This window comes from Poeciliopsis prolifica, unplaced genomic scaffold (genome assembly GCF_027474105.1).
Source record: "Poeciliopsis prolifica strain line A6 unplaced genomic scaffold, Auburn_PproV2 SCAFFOLD027, whole genome shotgun sequence".
NCBI lineage: Eukaryota > Metazoa > Chordata > Actinopteri > Cyprinodontiformes > Poeciliidae > Poeciliopsis > Poeciliopsis prolifica.
Window position 1 is genome coordinate 7124704 of NW_026562402.1, and position 17353 is coordinate 7142056.

The 17353-nt window shown below is 39.5% G+C and overlaps 3 protein-coding genes and 3 non-coding genes across 9 annotated transcripts in view; all 6 read left to right on the forward strand.

The window, feature by feature from the left end:
• Positions 1-3863, forward strand: part of prkar2aa (protein kinase, cAMP-dependent, regulatory, type II, alpha A) — a 38827-nt gene extending 34964 nt beyond the window's left edge. For all 3 annotated transcript variants that reach the window (XM_055048375.1, XM_055048377.1, XM_055048374.1), the window contains 2 exons: positions 76-214; positions 2483-3863. In XM_055048375.1, the coding sequence (XP_054904350.1) occupies positions 76-214; positions 2483-2607 (264 nt within the window). In that variant the 3' untranslated portion in view covers positions 2608-3863. The remainder of the gene's footprint in view (positions 1-75; positions 215-2482) is intronic.
• A 1604-nt stretch (positions 3864-5467) lies between these two features.
• LOC129371882 (U5 spliceosomal RNA) lies at positions 5468-5583 on the forward strand. The gene has a single exon (XR_008607209.1). It is a non-coding gene; the product is annotated as a U5 spliceosomal RNA (small nuclear RNA).
• Positions 5584-5798: 215 nt separating this feature from the next.
• hyal3 (hyaluronidase 3) lies at positions 5799-16849 on the forward strand. Of its 2 annotated transcripts, none has more exons than XM_055048378.1 (7): positions 5799-5853; positions 13280-13543; positions 14555-14990; positions 15870-16017; positions 16100-16226; positions 16304-16393; positions 16475-16849. In XM_055048378.1, the coding sequence occupies exons 2-7, from the start codon at positions 13307-13309 to the stop codon at positions 16772-16774; spliced, it is 1338 nt and encodes a 445-aa protein (XP_054904353.1). In that variant the 5' UTR covers positions 5799-5853; positions 13280-13306; the 3' UTR covers positions 16775-16849. The 2 variants fall into 2 exon arrangements, with proteins under 2 accessions (XP_054904353.1, XP_054904354.1); XM_055048379.1 differs by lacking the exon at positions 5799-5853 and adding an exon at positions 8749-8815.
• LOC129371879 (U5 spliceosomal RNA) lies at positions 6631-6745 on the forward strand. Its single transcript, XR_008607207.1, has one exon. It is a non-coding gene; the product is annotated as a U5 spliceosomal RNA (small nuclear RNA).
• Positions 7773-7887, forward strand: LOC129371881 (U5 spliceosomal RNA). The gene has a single exon (XR_008607208.1). It is a non-coding gene; the product is annotated as a U5 spliceosomal RNA (small nuclear RNA).
• On the forward strand, positions 10496-11897 carry LOC129371620 (N-alpha-acetyltransferase 80). Its single transcript, XM_055048311.1, has 3 exons — positions 10496-10518; positions 10919-11598; positions 11785-11897. The coding sequence occupies exons 1-3, from the start codon at positions 10496-10498 to the stop codon at positions 11895-11897; spliced, it is 816 nt and encodes a 271-aa protein (XP_054904286.1).
• Positions 16850-17353: the final 504 nt, after the last annotated feature.

The following is a 17353-nucleotide window of genomic DNA, read 5'->3' on the forward strand; positions in this document are numbered from 1 at the left end:
TCTCAGCGGCTCTTGCCGCGCCAAGAACAAGCAACGCTTGGGGGACTCGTAACCTTTTCATCTTCCTCCCCGCAGACGAAGGCAGACCACGCAGACAACTCTGAGGTGGAGATAGCACGCTGTAGCAGGGGCCAGTACTTTGGGGAGCTGGCCTTGGTCACCAACAAGCCCCGGGCCGCCTCAGCCTACGCAGTAGGAGATGTCAAATGTTTGGGTAAGACAAATTGTTGGACAAACTCCTGCCAGCGTTGGTGGTAATCCTGAACATTAGACAATGAGGAGATGAGATCTGCTGGTGTGACGCAGCATGTGGATGTTTAAAGAAAAGATATTCGGCATCTAAGCTCAAAAGCTTAGATGCTTCCTTCCTTCTCCAGTTATTGGGAAATACAAGAATTTAATTTGTGTTTTAGAGCTGATAAGCAAACATCTGATGACTTCAGCACTGTGTGTTTATTCTCACTGATGGAACAGTTTTGTGGCCCCTGAATTGATTCCAAGTGGCCCGCCAGGACAGATGGTTGAGATTTTTTACTTTAAATTATAGCAAAATTCTTGCTGACAAAATAAGATTTTTGTAAAATAGAAAACATTAAGTGAAATATGCTTTTAGACAAGCATGTTGTCTCTTTTTAGTAAGGAGAATAAAATTCTCATTTTTATTGAGAATTCACTTAGTAACTGATTGATACTCAGAAACAGAGTTTAGGGAACCTATATCTGCTTTTAATCAGTTTATCAAATTTAACTTAAAACAGCATATATTTTTTTACAGAAATTGACCCAAACTTTGCCCTCATTTCTGAAAACAGGCTGAATATTATTTTTCTTCTTTTCATTATGGACATCAATTGGATGCCTTTCTTTGAATAATGTGCAAAACCCTTTTTTTAAGTTTTGAATCCACAAAGATTTAAACTGACCTTTCTGTTTCCTCCAAGAAAAAAGTGACATTTCTTATATTTTTAATTGCAAATACTGTATGCTTAGTTTATTCTTGAGTAGTAAGAAATATGTATTTTATTCATGGTTTTAGTGTCTTGAAATTTGCATTTCTTTGGTTCATAAATACTTTTGACTTGACGATTTTGGCCCACATGACAAAGTTTAGACACCACTGGTTTAAAACATTGTAATAATCTGCCATAACCTTGTAGTTTTTCATTTTCCTTGAGTGGATGTTAATATTCATGCTTTTCTTCAACTGGAAGAAATGAGCAGCAGTTTTAACAGCTGTGCTTCAGCTTGTCACCTCTCCTCCTCTTTCTATGAAATATGGACGCCGTCTCCTCGTCCTCATGACTGGATCCGTGCACCTTTCCACACGAACCTGTCACTCTCGTCTATCAGCTAACCGAACTGGCAGAAACACCGGCTGTCTGCCACAACTGCTGATTGGCTTGTGAAGCAGAGAAAATGCAATTCAGCTGCACTGTAGCAATATTGTTTGTTGGTCTTTTTTCTTTTTCTTTTCTTTTTTTTTCTGGTTTCTTTTCCTCTTGTCGCTCTCCTGGCCACCTGCTGCTGTGAAGGATTAGCAATAATTCATTTTACCGCTGAGCCTCCTTTGAGACTCAGAACATTTTATTCTGCTCTTTATATTGGGGATTATAAGAGATCTATTAGTATTGTTTAATTAATCGAAAACAGTCACTTGTAATAGAAGTTACACCTTGACTGTTTTTTTTTAAGCAGCTTTTTCTTGTTCACCGTCATCTGGAGCATTCTGGACTCGGCTGAGGAACTCCTCTGTTACAGGGATGTTATTCATACAAATGGCAGAATTTAGGACCTCACAACGAAAGTGCTTGCAAACTCCCTACTTTGGCAATGAGGTCAAGAGGAACAAACATTGAGGAGTCCATAGTCGAAATGCACCTTTTGTTTGACTTGGAGTGGAAAGCAACTTTTGTGAGCGATTGCAGTGCCAACATATTAACCATACTGATTCAAATATTGGTAAAGTCAGACAAAGTAGGTTAGTATCGGGGAGTTTGTTTGCAAAAAGGATTTAACAAGTTAGCTACTACAACTCTTCTGTCATCAACAGCCTGTTAGTGGATTTATGACAACAAAAACTTAAAATAGATGATTAAAATGCTTAACAGATCATTAAATGGACATTATTATGCACAAAAAATATTTTCAGCTTTATATCATATATCATGTTATTCCTTCATCAAAAACGTACCTTGAGTATTGTTTTGATTTTTTTATGCATATTTGAGAAGTCCTGGACTCTTCATATTCAAAGCGGCAACCATTTCAACAAAGCTCCTCCCAATTTTATAATAAATGAAGGTAACATAGTCACTTGATTGTACCATGAAACAACATTGTACGCCTGAAAAACACATGATGTCACCCCTTTAATAAAAACTAGAAGCTTTCAGGGGATATAAGTTGATCCATATGTGATGCAGTTCAGTACTTGGGGCCACTGAACAGCACATAACTTTCTCCTCTCGTCCTCTGTGTGCAGTAATAGACGTGCAGGCGTTCGAGCGCCTCCTGGGCTCCTGTAAGGAAATCATGAAGAGGAACATCGCCCACTACGAGGAGCAGCTGGTGGCTCTGTTCGGCTCCAGCATGGACCTGAGAGACTGAGCCTCCCACACCACCCTCCGTGCCTTCTTTTACAAACACACCAACAAACACGCAAACAAACAAAAACACACAGATGCAAGTTCTCTCCCAACATCAGGAAGTGGTTAAACGGACTCATAAGCTTTACACCCGGTGCAAAAGCATGGGAAAGTGTCCTCGGCTCACCTGCAAGTACATGAATCCTCAGTTTTCAAACACTCAGCCCTCTCTTTTTCCTCAAACACACACACACATGCGGTAGGCACTGAGAGACGCACACTCCAAAATGCGTGCTCACCCTGGAGCACATCCAAGCTAAACAGATTCCTTGATAAGCTGACTTTGGTTAGATGTACACACACACACACACACACTCTTATACACATCCTGCTACAGGCCACCCAAGTTGTTGCTTGAGTCAGTTTCAACCTCTCAGTATGAATGTCTTACCTGCGGTGACCTTATGCAGGCAGAGCAGTGTAAGGGCATGAACTACACACACACTCCAAACATATACAGGATCGCACCATGGAGCTTCATTAGTGCAGGCTCTATATTCACATGAGCCCTTGAACAACTCAGACTTGTTCCAAGCCTCAGCCAAGGACACATCAAAAATACAGGCGCACACATGTGGCGACAGGTGTAGATGCTCAAACACACACAACACACACTCCCATACACACCATGGAGACAGAAATATTTAAAAAAAAGAGCAAAATCTCTGAAAAGGGAGACGAATCCAAAAATGCAAAAAAAGACAACAAAAAAAAAAAGAAGTTTAAAGACAGATAAGTTTTAGAAACATTTTATGAAGATAAAAACAGAAGCTTTGATAAAATATTATTTAAATAATAAAAAAAAAAGTGTTTCCTCTTTGGGAGGCTGGGGTGCAGAACTTTGTGAGCGCACTCCGTTTTCTTCCTCTGCTGTTGTTGATTGAGTTGAGTTAGTGCTGGTGATTGTTGCAGTACCACGGAGGAAGCAGTGAAAACAACAAACCTTCACCTTCTGGGCCATTGTTATTCTGTCAGACGCCACACTTCATTGTATTGAATTAATTATTATTAATGTATTGTTATTATATATTCATTTTTTTTTTGTTTGTTTTACGTTGACAAGTTCTGGATAAAAATTCACCATCCATCTCTGACAAAATGTAAAAAGAGAGAAAAATCTAATAAACATATTAGTGCTTAATTCTTCTTGATTATTCTTGAATGAGTTGTCCTGGATTAAAAGAAAAGCTGAAAAATAAAGTAAACATTTTGGTAACACTCTTGCCTCCTTTTACTTCCTGCTGAAACGCAAAATGTTTTTGTGCACTGGGTCTAAATGCTGCAAATCTTTTTTTTAATGATTCATCCACACAAAAAGGATATTCTTTATTCTACAAGATAGAAACAAAATGGCACTATCTTTTTTGGTTTATTTTGTTGTTTTTACAATTGAAACAATCCAACTTTGGACACACCTGGTGTGTTTTAGATTTCAACCTATTTGAAGAGTCCAATACTGTAATCTTGTGACTGAACATTAAAGATACAGACCAATTTTTTTTTTCACAGTGATTTTACTGATTAGCTTTTATGTAGTTTTGTTTAAAAATACCTTGAATAGTTAAGGATCTAGGGTTATAGAGAGAGATTCTAATGTAGCTCATGTACTGTGTATTTTTTTTTGTATCAGTGTGACTATTACATGTTAGATGGTCATAAATATTGTTGTATAAATGTACTCTAAGGAGCTGTGGATTTAATTACCAGCACAGGTGGCACATGTGCAACAGAAACCCTTTTCTGATATAATAGAGCTACAATTATTTTTTTTAAAGCACAATTTCTGTACAAAGTATTTTGCAGAAAGAAAGAGACATTTCTTTATTCTACTGTTAAAGAATAACAGTAGATGTTAATAAAGTAGAAAGACTCAGATGGCCACATTTATTGGTATCTCTGGTAAAGATTTATATATTGATGTTATGATTTATCTTATTTGAATTATAATTGTGCACAGCACTTTGGTCCTGTGGATTTTTAAAGTGCTTTATCAATAAAATTGGTATAATGCATAAAAAGTTATTAAACATTGAACTTTTTTTGTTTGTTTTTGTAGGTGTGAAAGTGAGTTAATTCTACATTTATTCAACAAAGAAAAAAGCCCATGATATTAGCCAGAGCTAATTTTCTTAAATCCGTCGAAAGTTTCAGGCAAAACGTGTGGTCCATTTTTTTTTTTTTTTTTTATGTTTTTCCTTCATAACTTGGCGAAATGTTGTTTTGACTGTTGTAGCAAAAATATTTCTCAAATTCAGATCCCCCTAACTGAGGATTTTGGTGGCTTCAGGTGAGGGCAGTGCTCGTCCTTTTGTCAGGTAGGTCTACATGTGTGACAGTATTTAAGAAAATTCAATAATGACGTCCTAATTTTTTATCGTGATGGTACAGACTCTTTAAATTATACCAGGATTTAATGGAAAAGGTCATTTATTTTAGGAACATTTTCACAAAACATTACATACATTAATTACATACAGATGTGTGTTAAAGTCTTTATTAATTATAATTTTCTATATACAGTTAAAACATTTCAAATTATAATTAAGTCAGAATTATATTTAAAAAATAATGTGGGTTTAATGTAAATATACTTAATACCTGCTTAAAGATTATTTTCAAATATGCATTTCTCAAACGAGACTCATTGGGATCTATAATCTAAATGATTGAATATGCCTAAAACAATTCAACAATTCAAACACTGTAAGGGTTTGAATTGTTAAGGCCTAAATGATTTATAATGTTTGCTAGTCGAACAGTACCGTCAGTGAAGTGGGTGTGATGTCGAAACAAATAGGGCGCCTATATCTTCTGCAGGTCATGCACTCTTGTTTCTCTTCAGATCGTATAAATCTTTCGCCTTTTACTAAAGATTTCCGTGGAGAGGAACAACAAGAGTTTATCCCAATTTTTGGATACCCTGCCTATTGGTGGGGTTACCTTCCTCTGTGAAATAATAAAAAATTTTGTAATACCACTCCAATCCGTAGAGTGTCAGTGATGAGTTCTACATCCTGCCCAAGAGAAACCATCGACATCGATGGTGTTTACAATATTTAGCCCTCAATCTGGACCAGTTGCAGCTGACTGTTCTCCTGCTCCTTGTCCTGCTATTGGCTGCCGCCGTTCCCGACGCTGACTGGAGATTAGCGGTCTGTCCAATCAGAGCGCTTTGACGGGACCAGCGTCTGACCGCCAGACTGAAAATGTAGGTAGCGCTTAAATATCACTAAGTTTCTAATTGAGGTGAATTAGAAGGTAAACACGCGGTTCCTCTTGGTGTTTAGCATGAACACTGTGAATTAAGGCAGTTTTTAAAACTCTACATGAACAACGATCAGGCTATTTCTGCTCTGACCTTACATGGAAGTGGCAGCTGAGGAGACAGGAGATGAAATATTAACTGGGAGTATTCAGCACGAATACGTCTCCCTTATACAGGAACGTGAGACTCATGTTTAGTACTGAACAGTCTGATGTGTTTGGTGCTATAAAATTGATGTAAAACATTTCCATTCAGTTCTGGTATTTTTTTTTAACTTGCCCAGCCTTTCCAATATTTAATACAAATATATTGAGAGCTGTTCAAAATCTCTTGGTCGCTTGATCGGTTAAAAGCGCTCAGTGCGCAGGTGCGAACATCTTAAAGGGAGCGTTTAAAAAAAAGCAAATAAAAACTTAATCGTTTTTGCTACATTGTATAAAAGCCTACACCGTTTTAATTGTTACAGCACACGGGGTTTGCGTGGTGATTTCCGTGTTGTTCCCACAATGCATTGCGTCCAAATGAATTTACTTTTAACCCGTTCTGTGGTGTTAATTGCGTTTTCTATGTAACCTGTTTTCTGTACACTTATTGACCGACAGTAAGTGTTTGAATTGTTGAGGCCTAAATGATTTATAATGTTTGCTAGTCGAACAGTACCGTCAGTGAAGTGGGTGTGACGTCGAAACAAATAGAGCGCCTACATCTTCTCCAGGTTATGCACTCTTGTTTCTCTTCAGATCGTATAAATCTTTCGCCTTTTACTAAAGATTTCCGTGGAGAGGAACAACAAGAGTTTATCTCAATTTTTTGATACCCTGCCTATTGGTGGGGTTACCTTTCTCTGTGAAATATTAATGAGCGATTAACTTTTTGTCAATGGTGTTTGAGACACATTGATGTGAGTTTAACAAACTGAGTGCTTTCATAATAACTTTTTCAATTGAATATGTAAGTTTTCTAAAGAATTTTTTTTCCCCAATAGGTTTAATTTCTGTATCATCTGTGTTAAGTGAATATAATGTATGTCTCAGTGATAAGATAATTGATAATTTCTCTTTGTGATTTTTTTACTATGAAGTATTTATTTTTCATTTAGTTTTACCAATTTTTAATGTTTTTTTTTTTCTTCAAAATTGCTAAATATATGCAGTTTCCCAGTCAAATGCTCTGAAGTGAAGCACATTGGTTGTGCAGTGCACTGCGCATGTTAACTTCTGCGCCTTTATTTATTTCCTCAAGATAAACTGCCGACTAGTTTAGACTATAAATGGATTAACACAACATTGCATTGTCTTTAGTTTTCTCTGGTCCGCAATGGACACTGAAATTAAACACACCATTTCTTACCAAAGGTTTGGAATGCTCTTCCTAAGCAGACACTCCACAGAGCTAAGATGCAGGGAGCTTGTATGATTTTTTGACACTCTTCAATTTGGTGTGTTCTTTCTCTGTCCAGCATTAAAATATTTAGTTCAACTTAATAAACATCAGTGGTTTCTATTAAGTACATAACTGCAGTATGTTCTTTCAAGAAACATTTTAATGTTATTTGTAATTTTGAAGCAACATAAAAGGAACATGTAACAAGTGATTGACAGCGCTAAGACCCTCCTCTTGCCTCTGATTGGTTGCTTCTAGTTAACACAGGAGAAAGCTGAGGAGATTGATATTTTCTGTCTCATACTGTCACCACATTATGACACTTTCAACTACTCTGTAGAAAAGAGGGTGGGAGGGATTGTACAAGTGGCACACTGCAGCTTTAATTGAGCTCTTATATTGTGCAGTCAAGTAGCACCGTCATCGAAGTGGAAATGATGACGAAACAAATGGGGCACTTTCAGCATTCGTAGAGCATGCGCTCTTTGTTTCTCTTCAGATCGTATAAATCTTTCGCCTTTTACTAAAGATTTCCGTGGAGAGGAACAACAAGAGTTTATCCCAATTTTTTGATACCCTCCTTTCTTGGGGGGGGGGGGTGTACTTTCACTGTTCAATATGAATTATAACAAATGCGTGGAAGGAGCATCAAGTTTACCTAAAGCGCTGCAACAAACTCCTAGCCAATCAGACAACACGGAGCTCTGCAGAAATAGTCCGGCCTTTCTGCATAGAGCTTACACGTCCTCCCTGTGCATTTTCTCTGGGTAGTCCAGATTTTTCTCGCTGTCTAAAAACATGACCAAAGTAGATTGGTGCGGTTATGATTCAGTGGCCACTGTAAAAAAAAAAACTGTCCGTCCATCAGCTTGCTTGTGACAATGAGGTTGTCAAAGACCCGGCATCTTGGGATTCTGAAGAAGGAAACCATCCTGCAAAAGCTGCCACTAAAAGAACCACCTTTATGCCAAAAAAAAAAAAAAAGAAAGAAAAGGCACATCACATTACTTTAATTTTATTGTAAATATGTGCTTATTTTATTGTACACTAAAATTTCACCGTACAACTCTGAGACAAACAACCAGGAATCTTCGGCTACACGTTATTTTTTTAGGCATAACTCTTTTGCGACAAAGAAATGTCAGCAATTCAGACTCCTAAAGGTGGACTTAAGTCATCTTGTCTAAGTTTTAATTAATTTTTAATTGCAAATAATTGCAGCTTATATTGTGCATTGAGTCGAGAAAAACAATGAAATCATCAAGAAGAAAGAAAGGAAGACCGAAAGTTTTGCACAAATCTTAAAAGTTTTCTCTCTCTCTGGTCTAAGAAAGGACATCGGCACTTATCTTGAGTAAAGATCTACTGCTGCTTCTTCTTTTTCTTCTTTATTCTGCAACATGGTAATTAGCCAACAACCAGTTTCCTCTTACAAGCATAAAGTGAGGTAGTCTGGTGTGGTCAGAGACGGGTTAAATACTTGTAGAAGAGTCAGGAATTGATCCTCAGCTGCTCCCTCAGGGTGAGTCAATATTACTCAGGTCTTTTATTCTAGTTTTTCCTTTAAATAATGTTACATTCAAACTGCGTGGAAGTGATGCACCCTTTTAATCCTTAAAATTAGCTCTCCTTCATAGAGACTCGCTGGTCGTTGTTTGCAGCTAAATGATTGGATCCGTAACCAATCTAAATTTAATAAAAGCAGACCATCGTTGGAAAAGATCTCTCTCTCTCTGTGTGTGACTTTTTCATATATTGGCGATACTAATGTGTAATTTTGGCCAAATTGAATCGTGTTTCTGTGGAAAGAAAAAGGAAGAATTCAGTTCACTGAGCTGCTGTGAGTGTTCTTCTTATGCTTGTTGGCGGAGACGTGTCAGAAAGCTACAGCTTCTCTATTAGCTGCAGTGGGTAAACATTTTAACAAACTGGAATACATTCTCATGAATTATGCTCAATAAAAGCGATTGCATGCATGTCTTTTGTACAGAGATGATCATGCCCGTAGATGCGACGTGACTTGAAATCGGACGGCTTTTCCATTTCTTCTTTTGCTTCTTTTACTTGGGTGTAAAAGCACCTTTTCCAGGGTCGTGCAGGTCAATCCACCCATCAAATAGGTCATGAAACCATTTTCCTTTTTTTGTTACACCATGTCCATTTGGTTTCAGCCAAAGATGAAACCAAATTGAAATTATATGAAGACAATTATGGTTTTTATGCCAAATCAGCCATTCTCTGTCTTTAGGGTCCTGCTGTAATTACACTGTGCTGAGCTGTGTGTTATATTTATGGCATTAAACATGTTTAGCCACACAAAAAACCTCTCCGTATGCAGTTCTGTACATACACCTCGGCTATGTTCAGGAATAAATGCAGAAAAAGGGCTGTTTTTGCCGTGAGTGGACTTCCATGTTCTCTTCAAGTTCCACGTAGAGCAACAAGAAGTCGTGAAAAAGGTTAAGATAAGGCGAAAATAAATGGCATTACATATACCATTATGTAATCTTGGCAATTGATATTATCAGATATATTTTGCAATATCAGTTTGCAAGATATAGAAGCATTATCTTACAAATGGAGGCAAGATAAAAATAGGTGTACATTTCCTTACTTGTCGGCTGTTTTAAAACTTTCCATTTTTCTCTAATACCTGGTGAAGATGTGCTTTTTTTGTTTTTTGTACGTTTTTATAAAGCTGATCAAATTCCACGGATAAGAACAAAACATTAGGTGAATATGATGATTCTTTTAGCATGCGTAAATCTAGAACATGTTGAAATTTTTATGTTGTTATTCCTCAAAAAGCAATCTCAGACAACTGAAAGACACATTTTGATATATACGTCCCCTAACAGACATCCTGTGCGCCCAGGCTGAGTTAGTGACTATCAGCGTTGACTTTCTATGCATGTTACACATCAGCTTGTGTCGCTCGATCTCCAGCTGAGCGAAGCTGGCGTGAATTATTTGGGGCTCGTGTCACTTTATCTAATCTCTATTCAAATGTTATTGTCATTGATTTCTAAACGCTGTTATTGCTTGATGTCGTGTTATCCCGGATTTGCGACTAAATGTGGATTTACAAATTTGCTTATGTTTCAAGGAACTTTTTCTTTTCCTTTTCAATATGTGTTAATATTGGGGCTTAATGGGATAAACCTTAAAAAGAAAAAGAAAAATTCATGAATATTTATTACATATGGTGATTGGTGAATTTGGAAGGTAATGACCTTCATACAATTTACAAAGTTTACATTGATGCGCAGTTCTCTATGGAATCCTTTCAATGAGCTCAGCTGAAGGTTAAAATAAGAAGTATAGACATTAAAAAGATTTTTAAAAAGTTAGTTTTCTTCTCCTGTCTCCAACAGATAACGGTCTTAAAAGCTGCCAGCTGATTAAATGATTACATTTCTAACATTGCTGTCCAAAGAATAGAAAACTGATTGGTATTCAATGTCCCTTTTTCAGTGAGACTTCTTGGTTCTAACTACCTGTTTCACAAGCCAGACTTGTGTTATTTGCTTCACTGGAAAATTGAGAAACTGTACATCCAAGCCTTGTGTAAGATTTTAGCAATCAGTTCCAGAGCTCAGAATGACTTGAACCCTGATCATCACAGGTCTGAAGCGCTAACGTCCTCAAGTTCCAAACCAGGCAGCGGAAACCAGCGGGATGTCGAGCCGCAGAACCTCCCAAACTTACATTACGCTGTAAAAGTCCCGTTGCTGGATGGAGACGATCAGGACAGCAAACACCACGACGCTGAGGAAGCACGGAAGATCAGTGCGGTTCCGATCCACCGGCGTCCGGACCTGCTGGTACCCTGCGCGGATCTGGTCAACTCCGAGTGGCGGAGGAGCCAGGCAGCCCGGGTCCACTCCCTCCAGAAGTCCTGCTCGGAGTTCCCCGTCTGCCTGGTTCTCCTGCAGGGCCCCAGAGGGACAGAGGAGAGGCTCCTCGGCCACGCCCGGCTCACCCGGGTCGTGGGTCATGGCAGCAGCCTGTTTGTAGAGTCGGTAGTTGTGTCCAAACAGGAGCGGGGGAAGGGCTACGGACGGGTTCTGATGGAGGAGACGGAGCTCTATGCTAAACGCAGAGGCTTCAGGCGTCTGTGCCTGACCACCCATGACAAGCAGCACTTCTACGCCCATCTCGGCTACGTCCTGTCCACGCCGGTGCAGAGCACGGGTTCTGTGATGGCGCTCCTCCCTCTGGGGATGCTCCTGAGACTTTCCAGAGCTCCAAACACGGAAGCAAACCCAACGAAACAAACTCCAACAAGAATGGAAGACTTGGAACGTAGTTGCGTTGATGGATCACCTTCACCTTCTAGTTTAAAAAATCCTCTTAGCCCTCCTCCTCCTCCACCACCTCCTCTTCCCTCCTTACCTCCGCCTCCTCCTCCTCTTCCCTCCTTACCTCCACCACCACCTCCTCTTCCCTCTTTACCTCCTCTACCTCCTCCTCCTTGTCTTTCCTCCTCAGAGCCTCCTCCACCGCCACACTTTTCAGGACAGCCTGTAGTTCAGACTTTGACGGAAACTCCCTACAGAGACGCCAGAGGAGTTCCCATCTTTTGGATGCACAAGGACATTTGATGAAGAGTCGGACTTGTTTGGGAGTGCATGGAAACACTCCCATACATACTATAATGAAATAAGACACACCGAGACACACTCAGGGAAAACTGCCTGAAACCTCAGAGACGACATCAGGAAACCAAACAATCAAACATCAATGCACTTCTTGCACAAGCTAACCTTCAAGGTCCAGTACCATTTGCAGAAGAACCACAGAGACGGACGGACAAAACACCAACAAAGAGACGAGAGAAAACTGAAAAATGGTTATAGGACAGAACAATAACTTTTAATAAATAAGGTTAAGATCTTGTAGGAGGGTAGGACCGAAGCTCTCCACATCTATTAGGATTTCTGGCAGAAGTATGTTGAAGACCTTTTACTTAATTGAATTGTTTGTCATTATATCATGAATTCAAGCTGATTTGTGCAAAAAAAAATCCAACCTTTGGGAAACTTAATAAACCATTTTTAAAGAAATAAATCTGTGATCTCTAATAATACCAATGCAGTGTCCTTTTTGTGAAGGAAACAGATCCAAACATTGGAAGATGTAGATATTTCTCTATTCTTTGTCACTTTGTCCTTAGCTTCTCTCTGATGCTCGTGTCCCTTCAGCTCATCTGACTTGTTGTGGATAAAATGGCTTTGGGTCTAAGAGAAACATCTACAGTGTTGCTATATTTCTATTAAAGATCACAAATTACTCCTTTGACAAATTGTCTTTTACCTTTAGAAAAAAAAAACTACAAATTGAAAACACTTCAATAAGTAAACGATAGGGTACTAACAACTGTGACTTCCTCCAGTTACTTCTCAAGTTTGTGGTTCCGATTAAATGATTTCAGGTCCGAAGCTGAATTTTTCTCACATTTCTAACGTTGCCTTTATCCATATTTTGTAGCTCGCAACTTGCGCTGCGTTGAGATGCAGCCATTCTCTGAGAGGGTCATATGTGTTATTGGACGGTTTAATGCGGAAGTATCAAAGTATTGAGAGGTGCATTCAAACCTAAATATGGGTCATTTCTGGTCATTTTCATGTCTTGTTTTTGGTCTTGAATCTCAGTTTGTGTTTTCCATCTAAAATCGACCCAATGAACTAAACTTTCAGCGCATGTTTTCATCAAAACAGTGACTTAATAAGGTTTGAATGCTTTAAAAAAATAAAAATAATAAAATAAAATAAAATAAATATATATATACACAAAGCCACTATTAAATCTTTAGTAAAAAGTAAAAATTACATAAATTTAAATCAAGAGGAGTAAATAAAAAGATTATTCATAAAATCAGGTGAATAAAAGTAAAGTTTAAAACAGGCAAAGAATTTCAAAACAACACATTCTGTCTCTGTGGAGGGATTTTAAATCATGCAGGTTGTTCTGTGTCTCTGAGCAGGAAGGACACACTGACTGCTGAGCAGCCATGGTGCTGTCTCACCTTTGTCTTCTCATCGTCTTCATCGCTTTGTTGCCCCGCGCCTCTCTGTCGGAGAGCCTCAGCCACCCTGATGCGGGGGCTGCGGGTCCGGACCTGCGGGACCGGCCCTTCGTCGTTGTGTGGAACATGCCCACAGCTAACTGTCAAAAGCGCCACAACGTCCACCTGGACCTGCAGGACTTTGGGATCGTGGAGAATCAAAAGCAGCATTTCCAGGGACAGGTGATGAAATGATTTAGCTAGACCAGAGAGATAATAGACTCTCACATAAATACCTTCTAAACCACCCATAACGATGCATACTCTTATCTTCAGAGTGCCAGGGATTTTTGGTTTTGGTCAATAGTTCTGCATGATATTTACGGAAACAGTTTTTCTAAAAATGACAGAAAAAAAGAAGACTTAGTGATCAGGACTGGAAACCTTGGCAACTGGACGAAAACTAAAGAGAAGGACAGCTGACTGTTAACTTTAGGATACTTATGGGAGCTTGAAATCCTTGAATTTCAATTTTGCATCTTCAGTGTTTGGAAACCTCATCATTTCTATGCAAGGTGCTTGAAAGTGCTGCATATTCAAACTGCACAGTTTTGCAATAAAGTGTGATCTAATTTGAAAAACTTTATTTACATTTGAAAGAGACAATTTATTTATTTATTTATTACCATCTGAAGTTAGATCAGACCAAACTTCACATCTTTTAAGTAAGTTCGAATTACCAAAGTTATTTTGATTTGTGAAAAGTCAGAAAATATAGAGAATTTTTTTTGATATTTCGTTGAATTAGTCCTTTGTTCCAGGACCAGTCAGGTAAAGGGTGTGTGTGACAGAAACAGTCAAAACATACAAGTTTTAGTTTACTTTTCCCTGTTATGTAGAACCCTATCACAAGATATTATTAATAGCAGTAAAAAAAAAAAAAAATAAAATAATATATATATATATATATATATATATATATATATATATATATATATATATATATATATATATATATATATATATATATATATATATATATATATATATATAATAGAATAGTGAACTGAAACTGTCTCCTTTTGCTGATTTGTGTTGTTTTTAACTCCAAGGGTGTTGTGCTGGAAAAGTTAGAAAACTTATCTTGGAAATGATTGACAAGTGCTGAAATTTTACTATTGGAAAACTATACAAACATACAGAGTTCAGATCTGCAGACTTTTCATTGATTGATTGATTTTTTTACTTTTCCAGAATGTGACCATCTTCTATCGGGACCGCCTGGGGAACTACCCCTACATCTCCCACGACGGCAGGGAGGTGAACGGAGGAATCCCGCAGCTTGGCGACCTGGCCTCTCACCTCTCCCTCGCAGAGGCGCAGCTGGACGTCCAGCTGCGCCCCAGCTTCTCCGGAGTCGGAGTCATCGACTGGGAAGAGTGGCTGCCGCTGTGGGAGAACAACTTTGGGTCCAAGATGCAGTACCGCAGGTTGTCCAAGCAGCTGGTGAGACAGAAGAGACTGGACTTGTCCGAGAAGGAAGTGAAGCTGTTGGCTCAGCAGGCGTTTGAGGACAGCGCTCGGATGTTCATGGAGGAGACGCTGAGGCTGATGGTCAGGCGCCGGCCCGGAGGATTCTGGGGCTTTTATGGTTTCCCCTCCTGCTTTAATAAGCACCAGAGAAAGAGAGGTAAAGCAAACAGAAACTTATTGTTGTACATCTACAAGCTTAAGAATGGCTTAAAATGCATCGTTTTAAGGGAAATAAAAAGACATGTTTATTCAGATATACAGCGCAGTGCTGAAAAATATTTATAGACCATAAACTTTTTCACAGACATTTCTCGACCACTACTGTATTTTTACATTTCTTGGATGGAAAATGGCTAATGCTTTGCCTAGTGGAATTCCCACAGAATGAAACTCAATTCAAGAATACTTCATTGAGCCCAAAGGGACATTTAACGTGATTATAACTCATATTAATTGAGATTCAGATACTGCTGCTATGCAGCAGGCATGGTGTGTTCAGAGTAATGTGCAGCTTCTTTCCTGTTACACAGGAGAAAGGTTAAATTAATTTATTTTATCAGAGCATTTTTCTTCCACGTGTTTGCGACATGGATTTGAGAAAAGAATCTGCACACAGGACTTCTCACTTATATCTTTCTGCAACATTGATTTTCTTCTCGCTACTCCTCTATGAAGCCCAGATTTGTGGAGTCAGAGCTCATGGTTGCCTTCTTGTCAGTTTTCCATATTTGAGCTGTTGTATGTTGCCAGGTAGGTGTCAGAATGAAGAGCGGAGGGAATAAAAACGCATGACACTTTCCAGACTTCAATTGGTCGAAAATATAGAAAACTGCCAACTATCTTCCTCCCACATCACAGCTATCCGCTGCTTTGTGAGAGTCTGTCGCATAAAATCCCATGAAGATGCACAAAATGTGAAAATATATGATAGTTTCTATTTAAGTTTTGACTTTAAAATGTAACTGATATAACCGATTATAAAAAAAAAAAAGAAAAAAGCTGACATCAGTGTGTTTGACTTCATGTGTGAGATCAGATCAGACCTACACAGGACGTTGCCACGCGGGGACTAAGCAGAAGAACGACCGGCTGTCGTGGCTGTGGGCTCAGTCCACAGCTCTCTATCCCAGCATCTATCTGCCACAGCGGCTGGCAGGGTCCACGGATGCTGCTCTGATGATCCGGTACAAACACACACATTTATGTTCTGTTTCACCCCAACCTTTGGTTTGAAACCAAAGAAACTGATCCATTTCCCCCCCTCAGACACAGACTGCTCGAGGCTTTGAGAGTGGCGTCTCTGTGGCGTCATGGCATCGGTGATAACCAGGCCACACCTGTCCTTCCGTACGCTCGACTGGCGTTCACGCACACACTCGACTTTCTCAAAGAGGTAGCCACTCGTCCACGTCAATGTCAAATGTTGAAATGAAACGTGTAATCGTATAGCTGAACGTCTGGGCTTTGCAGACGGATTTGGAGCACACACTTGGAGAGAGCGCGTCGCTCGGCGCAGCTGGAGTCGTGCTGTGGGGAGAGATGAAGTTCGCCAAGTCAAAAGTAGGCGACGAACCAAAATCTCGACGCATGTACGTTTCAGAGCCTGTGTGTGTAACCCTGCTGTCTTCTCCCGCCTACCAGCAACAGTGCGTCCTCCTCAGAGACTACGTCCACACCGTCCTGGGCCCCTTCATTCAGACGCTGAGGGCCGACGCGTTGCGATGCAGCCTGCAGCTCTGCCGCGGCCGCGGCCGCTGCGCCAGGCGACGCCCCGACTCTGGGCGCAGTCTATCACCTGCGCCCGTCTCTGTCTCTCACAGAGACACGGACGTTCCCAGCAGAAAATACTTTCTGCGGCATTTCAGGTGTCGGTGCTACTCAGGCTGGACTGGAACCTGGTGCCACAGGCAGGTGGATGGAAGTGAGCAGGACAAGAGTTGATGAGTGTCCTTCAGCCAGGAAACTGCACAGCAGGGTTTTGAATAATAATAATAATAAAAGCTATAAATAACTTGACTAAGTTTTTTTTTTAAACATTGCAATTTGTAAAGCCATTTCGACGTGTTCAATTGTTGTCATATCTCAAGAACAAGGCAGCAGAGGATATTTTACATGATACCCACTCGCACCTCATCATGACAACTACCTCCCTCACTTATCCTAACAGATTCTGACAAATAATAAACACACAAACGAGAGGAACAAGATCAGACTAATTACTAAAAGCTAAGTAGCTGACCTAATTGATTAACAATGAACAGGAATTCTACCCACAATGCCTCCCTGCTGGCGTGGCTACAATATTGAAAAACTGCTGGAGTTATAAAATGCCACCTTTTCTTGTTTTCAACATCTGCTTTTATTGATGTTAGCCAACAATATAATAGCATATAAACATGTGCTCCAATGAAGATAGGCACCAGCACCCCCACTGGGGACAAGGGTGTAAGAAAATGGATGGATGGATGGATGGATGGATGGATGGATGGATGGATACCACTTTCCTTCAGCTTAGTAGAA

What these genes read in the sequence shown, in the direction of transcription:
- LOC129371620 (XM_055048311.1), top strand. Translation starts at nt 10,496, where the DNA reads ATGGTGATTGGTGAATTTGGAAG. An exon ending in GTGATTGGTGAATTTGGAAG is followed by an intron (nt 10,519 to 10,918) that starts GTAATGACCTTC and finishes TGATCATCACAG; the next exon opens with GTCTGAAGCGCTAACGTCCT. An exon ending in AAGAATGGAAGACTTGGAAC is followed by an intron (nt 11,599 to 11,784) that starts GTAGTTGCGTTG and finishes TTTCCTCCTCAG; the next exon opens with AGCCTCCTCCACCGCCACAC.
- hyal3 (XM_055048378.1), top strand. Translation starts at nt 13,307, where the DNA reads ATGGTGCTGTCTCACCTTTGTCTTCTCATCGTCTTCATCGCTTTGTTG. An exon ending in AGCAGCATTTCCAGGGACAG is followed by an intron (nt 13,544 to 14,554) that starts GTGATGAAATGA and finishes TTACTTTTCCAG; the next exon opens with AATGTGACCATCTTCTATCG. An exon ending in TGAAGTTCGCCAAGTCAAAA is followed by an intron (nt 16,394 to 16,474) that starts GTAGGCGACGAA and finishes CCCGCCTACCAG; the next exon opens with CAACAGTGCGTCCTCCTCAG.